The 19,813-nt window shown below is 36.9% G+C and overlaps 1 protein-coding gene, 1 long non-coding RNA gene and 1 pseudogene across 3 annotated transcripts in view; 2 read left to right on the top strand and 1 right to left on the bottom strand.

The window, feature by feature from the left end:
* LOC141453340 (uncharacterized) overlaps positions 1-19,813 on the top strand; it is a 79,924-nt gene that overhangs the window by 44,819 nt on the left and 15,292 nt on the right. The window lies entirely within an intron of this gene.
* On the top strand, positions 7,681-7,765 carry LOC141446340 (U4 spliceosomal RNA; annotated as a pseudogene).
* The window catches only part of LOC141453248 (protein obstructor-E-like), a 35,353-nt gene continuing 33,246 nt past the window's right edge, over positions 17,707-19,813 (bottom strand). For both annotated transcript variants that reach the window (XM_074126229.1, XM_074126237.1), the window contains exon 5: positions 17,707-18,225. In XM_074126229.1, coding sequence (XP_073982330.1) covers positions 18,204-18,225 — 22 coding nt within the window. In that variant the 3' untranslated portion in view covers positions 17,707-18,203. The remainder of the gene's footprint in view (positions 18,226-19,813) is intronic.

Raw genomic sequence — 19,813 nt, 5'->3', positions numbered from 1 at the left:
TTGTAATTCATCAGCTGCGTTGTTGGTAGCGTATGTGTGGGTGGGGAGGGGGTGAACAAAAGGTTTAATTAAGGTAAACCGGATATGTAACGATATTAATACATATAGCATTCTGGTCCCCAGTGTTTGTATACGACCACAAGCCTACGAAGGGTAAATTAATTTTTTCTCAATTTAAATTGAATTTATTAGTAGGGCTAATTTATTACCCCTACAGAGGTTAGAACATATATCTACTTCGGCAACATTTTAATTAAAATAACTGGCGACAACCGGAAACCAAACGATTGGCAAATGTTGTACAGAAAAACGTATTTGTAAAGCTCTACATCCTTTATTTGAAATACTTTTTCAAATAAAAAAAAAACCGATTATGGAATTTCTGAGTGAGGGGGTGGGTAGATTTCCGGAAGTAACCGAAAGTACCTCTTTAATCAATGGATTGTTCACATGTACGTAGACACAGTAAATTTTGATCTTGTGGATGAATTGAAATGAAAATTGATTATTGAATATACTTGAATCGATTATCGCTGAATATGATATGGTTGATTGAATACCTCTTAAAGATATTAGGTAGTAGTGACTTGTTTTGCCCACTAACTGAAATTGTAGCACTCGATTAAAATAAAATATCTTGCGTAAATATGTGTGTGTGTGCGACCGGAAATGTGATAAAAACCATGACAACTTCTTTAAAGGATGTGATTGATACCTTAGAACTTAGTAATCACTAAGTTCGTGTACGTGTGATTTGGATGCAACAAGATTTATTAATTTTTCTTTTATTTTTATTTATTTATTTTTTATGGGCCGTCCTAGGGGAGTAGCCCCCCTCCAAAGTTGTATTTCAGTATAGTGTAGTTTACAAACTGTACATTTTCTTTGTTAACCAGTTAAACGCGTTTGACGTGTATACACGTCAAACCAAATCTCTATTACGGTGCGTTCGACGTGTATACTCGTTGTGAAAAATATAAAATTGCCATTAACTATAAAAACTCGAAATTTTAATAAAATACAATAAGCAATATTATTTGGTGGGATGTTTCCTTTATCTTATCCAATTAAACTGCCAAGTATTTGGAGTGGGTGGTGGGAGCCAGCCAAATGATAAGTGGTTGGTACATGTTTGGAAGGCGCCACGGTAGCCGAGCGGTTAGAGGCGAGACCTGCAAAGCTAATATGCATTGTGGTACTGGGTTCGATTCCCGGTCTTAGGCCTTGGATTTTATTTAATAATTAATAAAAGAAATCTACAGTAAAGTATGTTAGCTAGTCGCCTCCGTCCACGACACCTAATTGGTAGTTGGACGTTAAGCCCCGCCTGAAAAAAATAGGCGATTACTTTACTTTACTTGGTACATGTTTGGTCTCCGCATTAGAGATTGGGAATTAGGCACATAAATAAAAGCTCTCTACCCTTGTACAATGTCGTTTTTATCTTAGATAGGAGGTTCAGACCTCAGTACGAGCATGATTTCATTTTGCACAGAATTCAAAGCTCTTTTCTATCCCTTGTAAAAGCTCTTGCGTCCCTAGTTAACTAGAGGCAATGCATACGTGAAGAAGCGGTGCAAGATTTTGAATGAGCACAGAATGCTCTGGTAATCTCAATCCCCAGAGAGATTGCAGAAAAAGTCGCTTGCAGTGACTATTATGACGTTATAAACTTGTAGTTGTTTTGTCCTGCGTTCGACGTGTATACAACGTCATTGTCTAATTTTAATTCCGCACACTGTGGGGGGTTTTTTAAAATTAAATTCCGCGCTTAACTGGTTAAGAATTAAATTTGGCTCATATTTCCAGAGATTGCAGTAATTTGGTGCTATTTTAAGAGGAGATCTTGGGAGGTATCGCAACGTAGTTTTTTCCCTATTTTGTTTTTCCGTGAGCCAGTCGATTGTACATAATTAGGACATACTTATTAGTTCGTACGTATGTACTATATGAATCCTTCGTTACCGAAGAAATTCCTTCATCCAAATTACTGTTTTCTTTTCTCTTGTCAGATAAATTGGTTATAAGCACCTTTCCTTCTGTCTTTTCGCTGATTTCCAAAACAACACAATTTGGCATAATATGATTTCCTTCGAAGTATTTCCGTAATAACCGTTGATGTATTTAAGTAGACATGGAAAACAAAAAGTTCACATTGTTTTGTAAGCTTTGTTAAAACAAACAACGAACAAACAAACAAACTAAAAAGAACAATAAGACAAAGGAAATGGAAATAAATTCGAAAGGAAACCGCCTCGTGCATGATTATTTTTTTAGCATACAGTGTTATCAAGATGAAAAGAACATACAGACAGACAGATGACTGATGTAGTAACTATGGAAACAATGAGCATGTTGTGCGAGCACACATATTTATCTTCTTGCGTCATTATTTTGTTGTATGGTAGTCTCTATCCTTTTGGCAGGAACATCCTTTGGGTGTCTCTCTCTTTTTTTATTTTTTTTCTAAAAAAAGAATATTTGTGCCCAAGTAAGACGTCCATGTTTGGATACGGTGTTCCACACTTTTGCACATATTACAAAGACTAACCAACCGAATGAATTGGTCTAAATAAAGAGATTGGCACTTCTTCTTTTACTAAACGTTTTATCCATATTCTCTTTGGCTCCTGGTGGGGTCATACGACTCACACGACCTTTTTACTACTGCTGCTGCTCTCAATCTGCGTATATACACACACCAAGTTTAATGAAAAATCCTTGAACTCATTTTCCTCAAAGTGAACAATCAATTGAAAATCAAAGTTACTGAGGAATTTCGACTATGGGCCTGGTCACAGGGCCACAGGGTAGGTTCAGTAGGCATCTCTTCAAGGTGGGGGCTTATTAGCTCGGTACCGTTCGGTGCAGATTCTGTCAAACAAGAGGAGGAAAAGGCCTCTCACTGGCTGCGCTACGATATCTTTGGAACTTTCGAGGCCAAAGGAGGAGATTGTAGCGCAGAAGGAACTGATTGGCGGGAAGTCCTCAACCTTCTTAGAAGGGGAGGTTTCATCTACTAGATCCAAAAAAAAGGGGAAGGCACAATAACCCTCTGGTGGCTGCGGTGCCGTGGGGCCGTTGGTCTCGTCCTTCTTCTAATCTTCTGAGGAATTTCCTGCAAACTAGACTACTTTTCAGCAACTCATTTAACCTTCCTTTTACAGTAGACAATAGAATCGTACATTTCAGAACAACGGCACTCTGGAGGCAATATTGGTGTACCCCTTTCTCATAAGTACCCTAACTGGAAATTTCCTGGAAAGATATTATAAATAAAAGGTTATAGATTTACAATTTTTGTTTGAAAGGTTTTGGGAGGGAGGACTTTAATTAATAGCACTGTGCAAGGAAGGGGGATTTCAGTCTCCCTTTAAAGTGCTAAACAGTGTAGGTAATGGGTTGGCCACCTGCTGAATATTAATAAGGATTAGTTTTGTTCCTAAAAATGCAAATTTGAGGAGAAACGTTTCTCCGGAAGTGCTGGGAGACACTATTGGGGAGAATTTTTGGTAGATTTTGAGATTTTTTTCTTTTTGGTTGTTTGCGGAAATGGTACCTTAAAGCTGACCTTGTATAATATTGACGTCAATTACTTTCGTAATAACAAACTTTGGTTAAGTTTGGCCAGGAATGGAGCTAACACTACTTTCACCGACCCGGAACCTGTCCTGGGAATCCTGGGTACAGTTCCTGCGGCTCTCAGTCAGAGATTGCGTCTGGAAAGAGCTTGAAAACAGGAACTTGATGATGTTTCCTGGGGTACAAAACAGCAAGACTATGATGTCTTTTGGTTGTGTAAACACGAGAGCTAAAGTGACTGTGCTTGGGTAGAAATCTGATTACTCTGATCACAGGCCTGTTCACACGAGCGTGGTAGGTTCAGGAAGCAGTTCTGTACAAGGTGGGGCTTATTACCTCGGAACCGTTCGGTGCAGATTGTGTCAGGAAGAGGAGGAAATGGCCTCTCACCTGTTGTTCGATTACGCTGCTATCGAGCGGTTGTGCTATGAAACCTTTGGCTCTTTGAGGCCAAAGAAGATGGTAGCGCAAAAAGAACTAGTATAGAAATTCCTTAACCTCTTTAGTAGGGGAGGTTTCGTCTACTAGATCCGAAAAGGGAAGGGCACAATAAGCCTCTTTTGGTTGCGGTGCCGTGGTGCATAGATCCCGATCCGCTTTCTAATCTAATCTACCCTACAAACTTTAGATTTCAAGCAAATTTTTTTTGCGTTTATTTATGCTACAATCAGCGCGTTACCGCTATAAGTAACAGTGATAACCGAGTAACAAATGATAAGTAACGAGTGGAGAAGTTACCCAGTGGTTAGTCCACTCTCTTCACTGGAGAGGAGATCACTTGGCCACTGTCTTTTAAGACGTCTTGTCCGGGTTGTCAGAAAGAGTTCTAGAAGAAAGATTTTTAGCTAGAGGATTTATATGAGATTGCAGGCTGAATTAGAATTTTCTGTATCGTGTTTTCAGCGAATTGTGTGACAAAAGGAATGTTAAGGTCAGTGTGTATAGTCCAGGTTGGGAGACATAAAATGGAGCGTTTACTACACGAGTATTCGAAGTATTCGGAGTATTCGAACTATACTCGTATAATTCGAAGTATTTTAGATTGTAGCGATTGAATCCTTTGGAGATTGGAGCGTTTAGTTGAACCCCACAGCACTATTCCATACGCCCAGATGGGTTTCAAAATAGAAGTATAAATCAGTCATTCGTTGTCCAGAGAGAGTTTTGATCTTTCGTCTAAGAGTCTTTTAAGTGGACTGTTTAGTTCTGTTCTTTTAAGTCTAGTATGGGGGTCAAGAAAATTTAACCACGTAAACTACGACAAGAAAAAGGCGTGAGAGTCTACACTCCATTTTTTGAAAGATATTATTAAAATTTCCATGTTTAAAGAAAGGCACAGGGTAATCTTTGGTAAATCCCATGGGAAGTCGTTGAGAGAGAGAGATATATGAAGAGAAAGACACGAGATTTTAGGCGAACGTTTGGAAGTTGGGCGTCGTACGTAATGATTGGTGACTCTACTCACCCGTGCACCCATCATCATTGGGTTGGCAATGTTCACGTTACGTGATCGTGATAGTGTTTCCAGAGGCGTACTATCTTCCTTTATAATCGCCACACGCATTTGTAAATCACATAGAATATTTAGATTTTCTTATCTATATGACTGTGGTAAATTTACTGTGAGAGATATTGCAAATGACGTTTTTTACTTTATCTTACAAAGTTTTTAACATTTTTTTGTTGTTATTTTATAATAATAATTTAAATAATTTTTTATTTTTAGATTTTGTGGAAATTTATTTAGAAAAGTGCTATTTCCGGGTGAACGAGTGTCTGTCGTATTACGTAGGTGGTGGTACCCGTACGGAATAATTAATATAGAATTGTGAGCTCAACGGAGACTTCCGGTGATCTATATAGAAAATGTGACACGGTTAAGGGAAAGCAGGAAGGGGGAAGCAGGAAGGAGGAAAAGCCACAATAAACCGGAAAATATAGTTAATAAGGATTTCTTCCTAGTCGATTTCGATCGAAACCTGATCGTCGCCGACATCAACGATCCAAAATGGTAACCTAAATAAATATCAAATTGAGCGGTAAAGTGGTGGCACGTCATTATCGTGAAAAACGTTCCGGTAGTTTTTTTAGTTCCGGTCTCATATAGACTCCGTTTCATGCATGCACTTTGCCAAAACACTTTTCCTTCCACCTGAAAATTTATTTTTTCGCTCAAAAACTTCATTTCAAATTTTTCAATTAGCTATTAAAGAAAAAGTATAATTTGTAATTAGGTACCTATTTTAATTACAAAATTTAATTGAATGTAATAAGAATTTTTTGATTATGACTTTAGAAATAAATTACCAACAAGAAAGCGCTTACAAAATTAAAGTCTTTTTGAATTATTAACAGTCTGTACATTGCTAGGTAGTAATTAAGGGAATAAATGTTCTAGGGCCGTTCCTGAAGGAATTGTGAGTTGATGTAGTTGTATCAGGGGGACTGTGGTAGGTCATCTCATTAGATTTCTTTATTATCCTTTTAATGAGAATTAAATTACTTTTTAATGTTGTACGCTTCTCTCCATTTTTACTTCAAACGAAATTTACTTTTTCCCCTTAATTAAAGGCTTCCAGATTTTCTTTCATTCTAAGAGTTGAGGAATATAGAGTGTCTTTGTAGAAAATTATATATTCATGTTTATTTAAATATTTTACAAATCATAATGATATTCCCTGGTTAGCAAAATTATTAATCAGACTAAGAGCGATGCTGGAAGTTATTAGGCAGAAGATCTCTTTGATAAATTTGGGTGACTCTTGGGGGGTACAGCTGTTAATTTTTTTTTTGTTTAAATTTAAACCGCATCACAACAGCTGAAGTCATTGGCGCCAGCAACATTTTCCAGTGAATTGACGGCTTCCGGGGCAGTGTTCTCTGCTGTCCATTACCGGACAGTGCTGTCCGGTAAGAAGCTCCTAAGAAGAGAAAATCTAAAGACCAGCGGCTGGATTCGAACCTCTAGGATCCAGTCAGTAAGAGGTCATTTCCTCCTCATCCTGACACAATCTGCACAACGGTTCCCAAGCTAATAAGCCCCCCCCACCTTGTACAAATGACTATGCCCTAATGTGTACTGTGTAAATGTATATGTTGGCGTGTAAGACTATACTCGTATGTTGCTCATGTTCATGTTGTTAGGCTGGGATTCCCGCAGGGATGCCAAGTACCCTGAAGAAGTGGCTAATCGGGGAAGATTCCATCTAAAGTGCTACTTTTCTCTGTAATAGACGGTCCTATCTCGTGTTTACAGTTAAGGAGGGTTGTTATAATGGAGGTTGGTAGAAATAACCTCCACCGGAAGTGCCCCTTCATTCTATGGACGGTTCAGTTTCTTGTAAATGGCTGTGTAAACTTCGGACTGGTGGGTATAAGGCTTCTCTGTACAGTTATATTTCTGTGTAATTGTACGGTTAAACAAACTGTAATGTTGGTGAGGAATTAATGTTAGTCTAATATTACGAGTTTGAAGAATATTATTGGGTTCGAACCTTTAGTGGTAAGAGAGAAAGTCGTGTGAGTAGTTCAATACAAGATTTTGGTAAATTAAGTTCGAAATGACGATTCTCTGTGTTTTTTGAAGCATCAGATACTAGTTATTTATTTCTTAGCCAGCAGATTAGCCTTATTCCTCCTGATCTCTACTTTCACAATCGTGTGAAAATCTTTGAAAAAGAGGAAAACAGAGATTGCCTTTTTTTTTCTTCCTTTGTCAATGTATTTTCTCTCTCCTCTAAGCACCACATTTATCTCGAGTAAATTATTCAGCTGAGAGAGAGAAAGGCGGAAAAGGAAATAAAACCAAAAAGAGAAAAAAAGGCGTCTCTTCTTCATTTAAATAATCCGCTGCTCGCAGATCCGCTATAAATCTCTGCAATTCCTCTTTACTCGCCTCTTTCCGCTCTTTCCGCAGACCTCCCCCCCCCCCCACAATAGCGCCCTTTTTAGCGCTCCAAGATTACTCCTAGTCCTATCTTTCCTTTATTGTGCAATTCACTTTACACATTGTTATGTGCCTGTCTCTCAAAGTTTTCTACTGCTATTATTCTTAGTGTTTAGCTTGTTTACATAATTTATCACCCCGTTATCCTTTTGAACCTTGCCAACCTTGGCAATATCGTAACCAATGAAGGTCTCCTGAGGTGTGATTATTATTAGTTGAAAACTTTTACCAAAGGCCACGATAGCCGAGCGGTTAGAGGCTAGACCCGCAAAGCTAAGATGTATTGCGGTACTAGGCTATATTCTCAGTCTATACCTTTAATGGTTAATATGAGAAATTTACAGTAAAGAATGTTTGCTAGTCGCCACGATAGCCGAGCGGTTATAGGCTAGACCCGCAATACTAATATGTATTGCGGTACTAGGCTATATTCCCAGTCTATGCCTTTAATGGTTAATATGAGAAATTTATAGTAAAGTATGTTTGCTAGTCACCTCCGTCCACGACACCTAATTTGGTAGTCGGACGTTAAGCCCCGCCTAAAAAAATAGGCGATTACTTTACTTACTTTACTTTACTTTATCATCTTGAAAAGTGAAGAAGAATTAGGAAAGAGAAAATAATAATTGAGAAAAGAAATCATCATAATTATTACAGATTCAGAATTAAACCTTCGAGAACTGTTCAAAACTTGTTTCACGTTTAGAAATACAGTCTGGAATATCTAGGGCGCATCTTGAATTACATTTTCCATTAAATTCATTGCACAGATGGTTTAAATATTTGAACAGGGAAACTTAACAAACAGGGAGAAAAAAAGTGCATCTATAATTTGATGAAAATTGAGATAAAAAGGGAGAATTTCCCAGTAATGTGTAATGGGAAATTTAGTGGTTAGTAGAGATTCCTCAGGCCATTACTGTTTACACGGTATTTAAATAGGGTACCTTAATTGATTACAGAACATTATTATTAGGTTCAAGCATTTTCATAGATTTTTCATGCAACCGGTATTAGCAGAAGTATTGAGGATCGTATCTATTCAGCTTTTCCGAATTAGAAAAAAGAATCTGAAAATTCGCAAGACTTTTATTTTATCAATAATTTTCACACAACGGGGAAACTCCCAAAGAAGAGCATTTACGCTGCTCTGGCATTCACTTCATTAAGAAAGATCACGTGGCAATGCCAGTAAGTTGGGAAACTAGTTAAGAGGGTTAGGATATCACGGGAAATTGAGGTGTGTAAATTGGCTTGGCGGGATCTGGCTGCTTCACAAATAAGGAGATCTCTGTGCAAAATAAGGAGCATTAACAGATTCGACGGAGTGTTTTTGGATTGGTTTCTGTAGATATTGGAAGCTTTGGTTGAGCCCCAAAGTCCCAGTCCGCATCTGCAAGACAGATTTGAGTATCATTGTGTAGATAAGTCGTTTATTGTTTAATAAATGTTTAGATCGTTTGTCGAATAGCCTAGAGAGAAGTTTGAATCGTCTGTTACAAATAAAATAAATAAATAAAATGAAAAATAAATGAAAGAAAAATCTTTTCTTTTTCTTCTTAACTGGCTCTTCAACTCATGAAGAGTCTTGGCCTCCTCAAGACGTGCCCGCCAGGCGTCCTCTTTCCTGCGCAGCCGCCCTCTAGTTTCGGAATCCTAAGATAGATGCAGCATCCTTTGCCACACTATCCTCCCTAAGCGCAGCTTAGGTCTGCCTACCCTCTTGGATCTCCTTGCATGTTTTCTTCCAGCACTTTCTTAGGAATCTCATCTTCACTCATCCTGGCTACGTGTCCTGCCCATCGCAGCCTACCAAGCTTTATTATTTTCACCATATCAGGATCCGTGAACAGAGCGTACTATTTCTGATTCTTTCTACTTCTCCAATTCGGCCCATCGCGTATAGGACCGTAGATTCTACGGAGTACCTTCCGTTCAAAAAGCAAAAGGGCCCGTTCATCTGCCTTGAAAGAAAGAAAAAGAAGTAAATAAATTAATTTAAAAAAATAGAAACATATGATTTTCTGAAAACCCACTTTTCTTAGCGGAAAACGTATATTTGCGATGAAAATTCGATGTCGAAAACTTGGCAAAATCGGCAATACTTTCGTAACTTAATAAGCAAAACTCAGAAACCTTTCCGACCTAATGAGGTGATCATCAGTATACATTTACGAAGTATCTCTAATTACACAAGCCATTCATTATTTAATGTAATTGTTTCACATAAATTGTTGAATTTCGCTGTAACTTTTTTTTTTGTTTCCTGTTTTTCTACAATTAATTTGGTAAAATCGTGATGTCTTTTAATAAAGTGATATCGGTGTAATTTACAAATTATTTAACACTGATTGGTACAATGAATTTACGAGTTAAACTTGCGCAAACTGTGAGTAATTAATTATGCAATACAGTTTTAATAAGCACAGCCAGAGAAAATAATAAATTACCTGTAATTTACGTCAGCTTTACAATTATAGAATTTATTGGAAGCGCAGCATCCCCAAACTCGTGTGCGCTGACTCGCTATCTACAAAGCTAATTTATTGACTGAGCGCCATCTATTAGCAGCAGTAATAAACTAGCTACAAAATATCTTTTGAATTTTTTTATTTTTATTTTTTAATTTCATTTGTTTTAATATTAAATAAAAATGATTAAGTCTAGGTTAAGGTAAACGTGTATATTTTCAATTTTGCTATTTCACCGGAAGTGACAGTTTTTCAAGTTTTCCATGAATACGAAAAATTTGTCGTTTTTTCCCCCCAAATTGGTGTGTGTGTGTGTGTGTGATATGTAGACAATGTAAATAAAATAATAATAGCAGAATATTAAAATTTTGACATTTGGCTTAGGAGCGACCTCCTAACGTCAAAATGATTTACCGGAAGTAGCACTTCATTGAGGTTCCCCCCACCGACAGTTTTGTAAGATTTTCTCATCAAACTCGGCATTTATCAATTATCAATATAAATAGAGGAAGATTCCCTCTCAAATAACATTTTTCTGGAACACTATCCTACTTTTAGTGTACAGTTAAAAGAAATTAAATTTGTTGTTAAAATACTCAATAGATTATTCTCGAAATTTAGGAAAAATAACTCCAAAAGTTTTCTCAGAACTTCGTACATACAATACTGTTTTACGGAACTTGAAGGTGGTGTTATACAGAGTTACGTACAACTTGCTTGGTATTGATAAGAATTAATTCTATCCCAAATGTTCAGTATTTGAAGAAAATTTTTGGATATGTTTAAAGCGGAAGCCCTTGGAGAGATTCTCCCAGGAAGGTTTCATATATCCAGCTGGCGACTCACGTGAAGCTGGAGGCGGAGAGGCGGTATACACGCTAATCTCTCACTTCAACTCGTTAAATAAAATTAATGGGAAATACATACAGTGCTTACAACCTTCTAAAATAAAACTTCCGCAATACTTTGTGGTCTTCACTTCCTGCCACTCGTCCACCATCATACGTTACTTCTAATTATATACAGGGTGTAAATAAAGTGTGCAGTACTGCTCCACGTTCGTTTTCTAAAAAGTAGCCATTTTATAATTTTTTAATGTGAAATTTACTTACAGGATGTACCACAATACATCCTGTATCCTGTTACATCTTGGTAAAACCTCCATTTCCAAAATTTGGCACGATATAGTTCTTTTTATTATGTATTTTAAGAGTGAGTAAAAAAATAATATTTAAATTGATTTTTTTTTAAAGCGCATTTATACCATACAGGAAACCCCTACATAATCCAGAAATGTCGCTTTAATGAGTCTCCTAGCTCCCCCCCACCCTCACCGGAAACACTAAAATCAATCACTTTTGACTGGTACTGCTCTAGACCGCATTAAACTAAATCTCACTAACACGTAACTGAAATAGTTAGGTAGCACACAATAGTTTTCCTTGTCGAGTAAAATTTAATAAATCATCCCATAGTGACACATGGCGGACATTTTAATGGAATATAAGCAGACTGTGTTCAGTATGCGAGTGACATGCTTATTTTAGACGCTAGATTTATATATATTAAATATTGTTGGCTTTGTGTGCATTCGTATATATGAATGATGCAATCGTTGACTTGTACGACCTCTATTGAGGGTGTCAGCTACTACTTCGCAGGCTATAAATTCTAACAACCGAGAGAAAACTATTATATTGTAGTTTGCTATATTATATTCTATCGATATTGTTGGTGCGTTAGTTAGTGGAAATTTTGTCAAATTTTAGTTAATAGCTAATTTCACCGGAGGTCGTTTTCACGTGTGTTTCCGAAAATCGCAGGGCAGCAGAAACATTTACGTTTGAGTTCCCCCCTCCCAAGCAGACCCAACTCAACATTAGGAACAAAATCGTAGAATTCGTAAACAATTGTCTATTTTTTCAGGCGCACTTTACGTCCAACTACCAAATTTGGTGTCGTGGACGGAGGCGACTTGCAAACATACTTTACTATAAATTTCTCATATTAACCATTAAAGGTATAGGCTGGCATATAGCCTAGTATCGCAATACATCTTAGCTTTGCGGGTCTAGCCTCTAACCGCACGGCTATCGTGGCGACTAGCAAACATACTTTACTGTAAATTTCTCATATTAACCATTAAAGGTATAGACTGGGCATATAGCCTAGTACCGCAATACATCTTAGCTTTGCGGGTCTAGCCTCTAACCGCACGGCTATCGTGGCGACTAGCAAACATACTTTACTGTAAATTTCTTATATTAACCATTTAAGGTATAGACTGGGGAATATAGCCTAGTACCGCAATACATCTTAGCTTTGCAGGTCTAGCCTATTGTGCTCGGCTATTTTGGTATATTAAGCAGTTCCGTTACAATATATATATATATTAGTAACTCCCTCGCACAACCCCCAACCTGGATTACCAGGAGCTTCTGTTGGGTTTAACTCCTCTTAGCCTTTGAACAACGCTCTAAACCCACAAGGTGGTGGGTTATACGGTACAAAAACGAACAAAATGAGAGCTGTCCTTTTACACGCGGTTTATACTTTTAACCCATTCTAACCCGACAGATCCGTAGGATTAATTCCATATAAGGATTATTTCTCAAAAGAAGTTCATTTCCTAATTAAACTTTAATTGGAGTGATGCTCTCTCAACTTTAACTTACAAACGTTTCTCAACTTAAAATTGATAAGTCTCCCGGTGGAAACTTATAATTACGACAACCAGTTTAATTCTGTTTAATTATTAAAACAAGCGGCGGTTAGAATTATGACAACTTATTAATGAGCATCTCCAAACTTATGTTAAAATAAAGTTTCTTGAATATGGGTTCGCTAGTGTATCGGAAATAACTTGTTCTTAATCTGATGCGTGGATTTATGGACTGGGAGACCACTGGATCGAATCCTGCGTGTTGCTATTTTTGTTATTTTTGTTAGAAAAAAAAAATGTTTATAATGAAGTACGTATGTGCTTCCGCCTCCTTTCATGTGAACTAATTTTTGTATTTGGATTTGAAGTTTTGTTCTTTGTTTCATTTTTTCATTGTTCTAAAATGAAAATGCGAAAATATAATATCGTGCGTGAAACATTCACAAGAAGAAATCTCTGCAAACTGATTGATCTAACTCTAATGATGCATGCAAGTTCGAAACCGGTCAGGGATACACTTATCAGCAAATATTTCTTAATAAAACTTGGATAGGCAAGTCAAAGAAACGTTCAATTGAAAAGCGGAAGATAAACCAAGAACAAAGAAATGCTAGAAATAAAGAATAAAGGTTTTTCGAATTTTTTACTTTTTTGTTAAACTTCCGCTGTTATTTTTTTGTAAACCTTAATTAAAACTCTTCTTTAAACAGCAGATTGATTGCGTCGTAGTTATTCCAATATTACGTTTTTAATCAAGAACATTTTTGATCACGTCAGTCCAAGTGGGTTGCTACGAGTTACTTTAAGATTAAAATAAAGGAAATTGGCGACTGCAGAAGGTTCCAATAATCTAGAGGAATATTTGTTAAAGACAAGAGAGGAAGACTAAGCTGCGGGTGAATAATGCGCTTACCAGCACCGTTCCTGGGTTTAAGGGTCTGTAACTTGGAACGTGACCGTAGCAGATAAGACAGATGAACGAGGGTTTCTCCTGTCCAGTCCTCCAAGGTGTCTGATCGCTCAAACTCAAGCTCAAGCTCGCCGGTGCTTTATTGAACCGTCCAAGGATACAATAAACATGCGTGCAATGTCGGATAAAATCAAAGATATTTGATATTATCGATTAGATGCCAACTGAGTAGCCATAATAAAAGTTTCGATTACAATCGGCCGGCCGGAAGTACCATTTTACCAAATCAAGTTTTTTTTTAAGCGTTCTCGCAAAAACGATTTCTACGATTTCTTCTAAACAGTTAAGCGTGTTTGACGTGTATACGCGTCAAACCAAATCTCTATTACAGTGCGTTCGACGTGTATACTTGTGAAAAATATAAAATTGCTATTAACTATAAAAAAGTGAAATTTTAATAAAATACAATAAGCAATATTATTTGGTGGAATGTTTCCTTTATCTTACCCAATATAACTGCCAAGTATTTTATACGGAGTGGGTGGTAGGAGCCAGCCAAATGATAAGTGGTTGGTACATGTTTGGTCTCCGCATTAGAGATTGGGAATTACGGACACTAATAGAAGCTCTCCAACCCTTGTGCAATGCCCGTTTTTTACCTTAGATAGAGATTCAGACCTCAGTACGAGCATGATTTCATTTTGCACAGAGTTCAAAGCTCTTTTCTTCCTTGTAAAAAAGCTCTTGCGTCCCTAGTTAACTAGTAGCAATGCATACGTGAAGCGGTGCAAGATTTTTGAATGAGCACAGATTGCTCTGGTAATCTCAAGCCCGAAAAAGTGCTTGCCGTGACTATTACGACGTTGTAAACTTTTGCGTTGTTTTGCCCTGTGTTCGACGTCATTATACACGTCATTATCTGATTTTAATTCCGCACACTGTGGGTTTTTTTTTAAAAAACTAAATTCCACGCTTAACAGGTCTGTGTTACTAGTTGCATATTTACCTTTTAACTGATTAAATGCACTTTCCGGGAATGGAGATCGGTAGATTTCTCCAAAAGTGCCATTTTTGTGTGATGTACGGTCCTGTCTCTTGTGGGTTATATTTTGTTGCTAAAATTTTGTGTGTGAAAAAAAATGTCTTATACGGAAGTTCGTTTTTAGTGAAGGTTTTTAAAAAAAGATTTCCGCTAGAATGGCTCTTAATCTTGTCTATATAAGGTCCTCCTGTAAACGCTCTCTGCTATTTAACATTTTCCAAGAAAAATTTAGTTTTTGGAGAGTTCCCTTGAAGGAGCTGTGTGTGTCTTCCCTGTAAGGTTACCTTTCGGTTTACCTGCATGATGTTACTAGTTCTATAATGTGGGTAATAATTAACTGGGACTCAAATATACGGACGAAACGTGCGAAACTGCTTTACAGACTTCTTGGATGACGCTCCAAATTACCCATTGAATTCATACGCTTAATATACAGTACTATCCTCAAACCTATGTGGACTTACGGACTAGAGCTGTGGAGTTCAGCCAAACCTACAAACATACGGACTGTACAGACATTTCAATCAAAACTACTGCCGACAGATAGTTGACGCTCCTTTCTACGTGACTAACCTCACTCTTCACAACGACCTTAAGCTAAGATTAAATATCAAAAATTTCATACTGCTCTCTCCACCTGCTCCACTCCTCTTTTACTGTCTCTCGCCTCCTCTGACAATCCACCTCGCAGACTTAATCGCCAGTGGCACCGCGACTTCCTTGAGGTCTGAAGACCTAAAGATCGTTATATCCCGTAGGGAGTGCTACCACTGAGTAGTTTCTCTCCTCCTGCTCTTCACTTACCAATTAATCTTAGACTTTCTGATTTACTTATTGTATATGTATATTATATATACATATACATGTATATACAGATTGTAGATAAATTAATAAATTAAAAAATATATATATATATATATATATGTGCGGAGTTCTAAGAAAATTTGTAATCAGTATCTCGAGATAGTAGTAAAATATAAGGTCGTGTGAGTATTCCCAACAGATTTATTTATTATACTTCCTATTCTTCGGCTTCTTCTGAGATACTTCCTATTTCAAGCAAACTTGTGTCTCTGTTAGGCCAGTAAACTTTGAACTCAAAGGAATTATCTGTTATGTATTATATCCGGTAAAATAGAGCTATCTCGCTCTCTCTGGGGGGACGCGCCGAAGTTTCCAGGAATGGGGGATGAGCTTTTTTTTTTCTTTTTTTTTAAAAAAAAGAAGAAGATTAGCTCTCAAACTTGCAAACGCCCCTCTACGCGTGATTGATTTTGAAGGTATCTCCATATTGAAAAAGAAAAAGGCTCCTGTCAGTTCGAAATTAATTTCCACCCAGATACCACGGTAGTTAATGACGAAATAATTACGATAATATTGAAATAAAATATATTTACCGGAAACGGAACTTAGAATCACCAGATATATGATGTAATTCTTTTGCATTCTACTAGTATTTAAATATTTATTAATTCTCTTGTCGGGGTGCTCTCGCTGGGATAACGAATTAGTTTTGTTCAAATAAATGTCAACTAGTCTAAATAAACAGAACTAATTAAATTGTTTGTTCTTAGTTTAATTGTGTAATTAAACCGTTTAGACATATGTTTTTATTGTTTATTTATTTAAATTTGTTTATTATTAATTATTTTATTTTATTAGCAATTTTATTAATTAATTTAATTTTTAAGACGTAATGATTTACATAATGATGTACGTAATGATGCAATATTATTATGCATAATAATAATAAGCGGTTATACGGCTCCAATAATTTCCAGTACTGTTCCAGCAATTGCCCTATTTACTCTCTAGTATTATTATTGACATCAAAGGGAGCTCTCGCGTTTCCACCTCCATCTGGAACGCCTGAAATCCTGCAAATATGTATATTGTACACTCTCCTCGCTGTTTATCCTCTCGGGTAATTGTTATGTCAGAGTCTGTTTGGAGGTGATCGTCTGCTTTTCTTTCTTTTTTTGCAAGGCTTGGTTCGCACTTTGTATTATTTTGATCTTGGTTTAAAGTTTTAGTAAGACCAGTTGGTTTCTTGGGGGTAACTAAGTTAATTACTGCTGGCTGAAATGGCACCTAGTATTATGGCAAATCTGGGTATTTCTGTGAATAGGACTTCATGCAAGAAGGAGTTCAAGGGAACTACCAGTTAAGTTAGTTTAACTGACCCCTCAAAGATGTTACACTCTTCTGCGCGTGATTTTATCACTTTCAGCGCGCATGCGTATTGTATCCCTGACTGGTTTCGGAATTACATCCACCATAAGAGGTAGATCAATCAGTTTGATGTAGGAATTTCGACTTCATTCGTGTTTCCGTATTGCACTACACTTGCTGACTCTAATCTACCTCTGAAGGTGGATGTAAGTTCGAAATCGGCCAGAGATACAATACGCATGCGCGCTGTAGTAAGAGATAAAATCAAAGATATTACCCAGCACTAACCTCATTTCCAATAATCATATTCCTTAGCTTTACACTTGGTCAATTTACCCCGATAAAGTACCCACGTTGGTGTTGTTCAGTTGAGGTTTGAGCTGAAGAAGGCTCAACCGAGTCGAGCTTTACGGCTTTAGTCTTCAGAGCTCGAGCCTTATAGCCCTCAAAACTCGAACCGTGAAGCTCAAGTCAAAGGCTCACAAAACCTGGAGTTGAAGGCTCTCACAAAGTGTGAGCCTTTTTAAATTTTTAATGAAGACGAATTATCAATAAGCAAGGAACATTTTATAAATTATTGTATTCATTTATACAAAAAATATGTTGAAAAATTTATTAACTGCTATAGCTTGAGTTTATTTTAAGAAATGAATTTAGTAATAGTACAAATAAAATGCTGAGCCGAACCATGGTGGTTCACCGAGCTCTCTGTGAGGCTTCAGCTCGAGCTCTCTGACTCGAGCCACCCGCTGTGCCTTACTTATACTCAAGGCTCGAACCCTAGAGCCTTATAGCTCAGCTCTTGAACAACACTAACCCCCGTAACATGACCAGACCTAATTTAATTTGAGACCAACGTGTTTTTCAACCGCTGTTAATATTAGGAAAATATTAACATTCTCCAACACAATAAAAACACAATCCAAAACAATAAGTTCTTTATTACAAATCATTTTATTTGTTTATACACAATTTTCGGGTAAAATAATAAATTCGTAACAAGAAATTACAAAAAAAGAAAAAAAAAATACGTAAATCTTTAATTGATTAGAACATTATAATATAGTACAAGAATGTACAATTAGAAATATACAAAAATTTATTTATGAGAATTTCGGTTTATGGAACAATGCTTACAAAAATAAAAAGGACAAAAATTTTAATAAAGTTTTCCAGAAAATAGATGATGATAGTAAAGAAATGAACAATAAATCTCTATCTTTTATATTTTGATAATCTTCTATTGTTATTAAATAATGCTTATTTATTTACTTGAATGAATGAAGTTGAATGGAAGAAAGCTTATTTCTTGTTTTGTCATGGCTTTAATATTATTTCCAGATCTTCTTTTATTGTATTGACTTTATTTTTATTTATTGATTTATTTAAAAAATAAAAAAAATAAATCTTTACAAAATTTATTTCTTCTTGAAATGTCCGCTGGAAAAAAAACAAGAAGGAAGTGGTTATTAAAATTATTAGGGAACACAAAAAATAAGGGTACAAAACATTTTTTCCTTCCTCGTTTATCTGGGCTACAATTAGCACGTTGGAGGTATAAGTAATAATGATAACAGTGAACAGTATTAGATACAAACAAGTGGAGAAGTTACACCAGTGGTAACACTCCAAGAAACTGAACTGATTAGTCCAATCTCTTCACTAGAGAGGCCACCGTCTTTTTAGCCGTCTAGCAGGGTTCTATAAGTAAGATCGTTGAGCTAGAGCAGGGATCCCCAAACTACGGCCCAACGGCCCTTTAAGAACATTTATCCGGGGCCCCCGTCGCACTTCCAGAAGGGGCCATCTCTTTCATTGGTGATCAGTGAGAGGAGGAGCACTATATGTGGCGCCATTGCAAAGCGCTGTGTCGCTCATGTACAGTACTACTTCCGGTGACGCGGGACGGACGCGTCACGGCTCCGAATAACAGCAGAAGTAGGAAGAAAGGCAAAGGCATTATAACTAAACCGGACATTGACCATCTCATTAGCCAAAAGCAGGTCACATTAGCAAGACTTAGAACTAATTATTTTTTTTTGAGCATTTTTGAGCCAATAGTTATAGCTTGATGGTGAGCTAGAGCAGGGATCCCCAAACTACGGCCCAACGGCCCCCTGAGAACATTTATCCGGGGCCCCCGTCGCACTTCCAGAAGGGGCCATCTCTTTCATTGGTGGTCAGTGAGAGGAGGAGCACTATATGTGGCACCATTTGGGGATCCCTGCTCTAGATCAGTATTCACACAGAAATACTGGGCAGTTTGGTGATTTAAATTTACTTGTTCTTTATTTGAAATATTCTATTTGTTCCCGTTTTGTTTTTCACTTTAAAATAGTTGGTTTTATAGTCCGGGGCCCTCCAACGGTCTGAGGGACAGTGAACTGACCCCCTGTGTAGAAAGTTTGGGGACCCCTGAACTAGAGTTATGTACTGGTTGAAGTGGAGTCTCCTGTATCCGGTTTTCAGCGTCTTAGTTGATGAAAGGATTGATCTGTATGTATAGTTCGGCTGGAGACTTAATAGTGGAGCGCTTAGTATGGATCGAAGTATTTTAGATTTTATTGATTGAATTCTTTGGAGATTGGTGTAAATCGTTGAACCTAACAGCTCTATTACATGCGCATAGATGGGGTTCAAAAATAGCAGTATATTTAGTTTCTTGTTGTCTATCGTCTATCGTCTTAGAGTTTTTTTTGAGTAGTCGATATCTTCTGCTTAGTTCTATTCTTTTACGTCTAGTACGGTGGCGTACTTAAATAAAAAAAAATTACTTTATACAAACATTCAAACAATACATTTTACTGGAAAAAATATAGTTTTCTAAATAGATAATTGGGCTTTAAATAAATTATTAGATGGGAATTAGATTTGTTAATTACACCATCAACGTCAATTCCGGAAGTATGTTTTCAAAGCTATAACTATTGGCTCAAAAATGCTCAAAAAAAAATAATTAGTTTTTGGTCTTGCTTTCTAGTTTTATCAATTTATGTATTTCTGGACGTAAAACTTATCCACTGCATTA

Source organism: Rhodnius prolixus, unplaced genomic scaffold (assembly GCF_049639745.1).
Source record: "Rhodnius prolixus isolate KJV_2025 unplaced genomic scaffold, Rpr scaffold_1, whole genome shotgun sequence".
Classification (NCBI taxonomy): Eukaryota; Metazoa; Arthropoda; class Insecta; order Hemiptera; family Reduviidae; genus Rhodnius; species Rhodnius prolixus.
The sequence above is the reverse complement of the archived record's forward strand: the minus strand, read 5'-3'. Positions and strand labels throughout refer to the sequence as shown.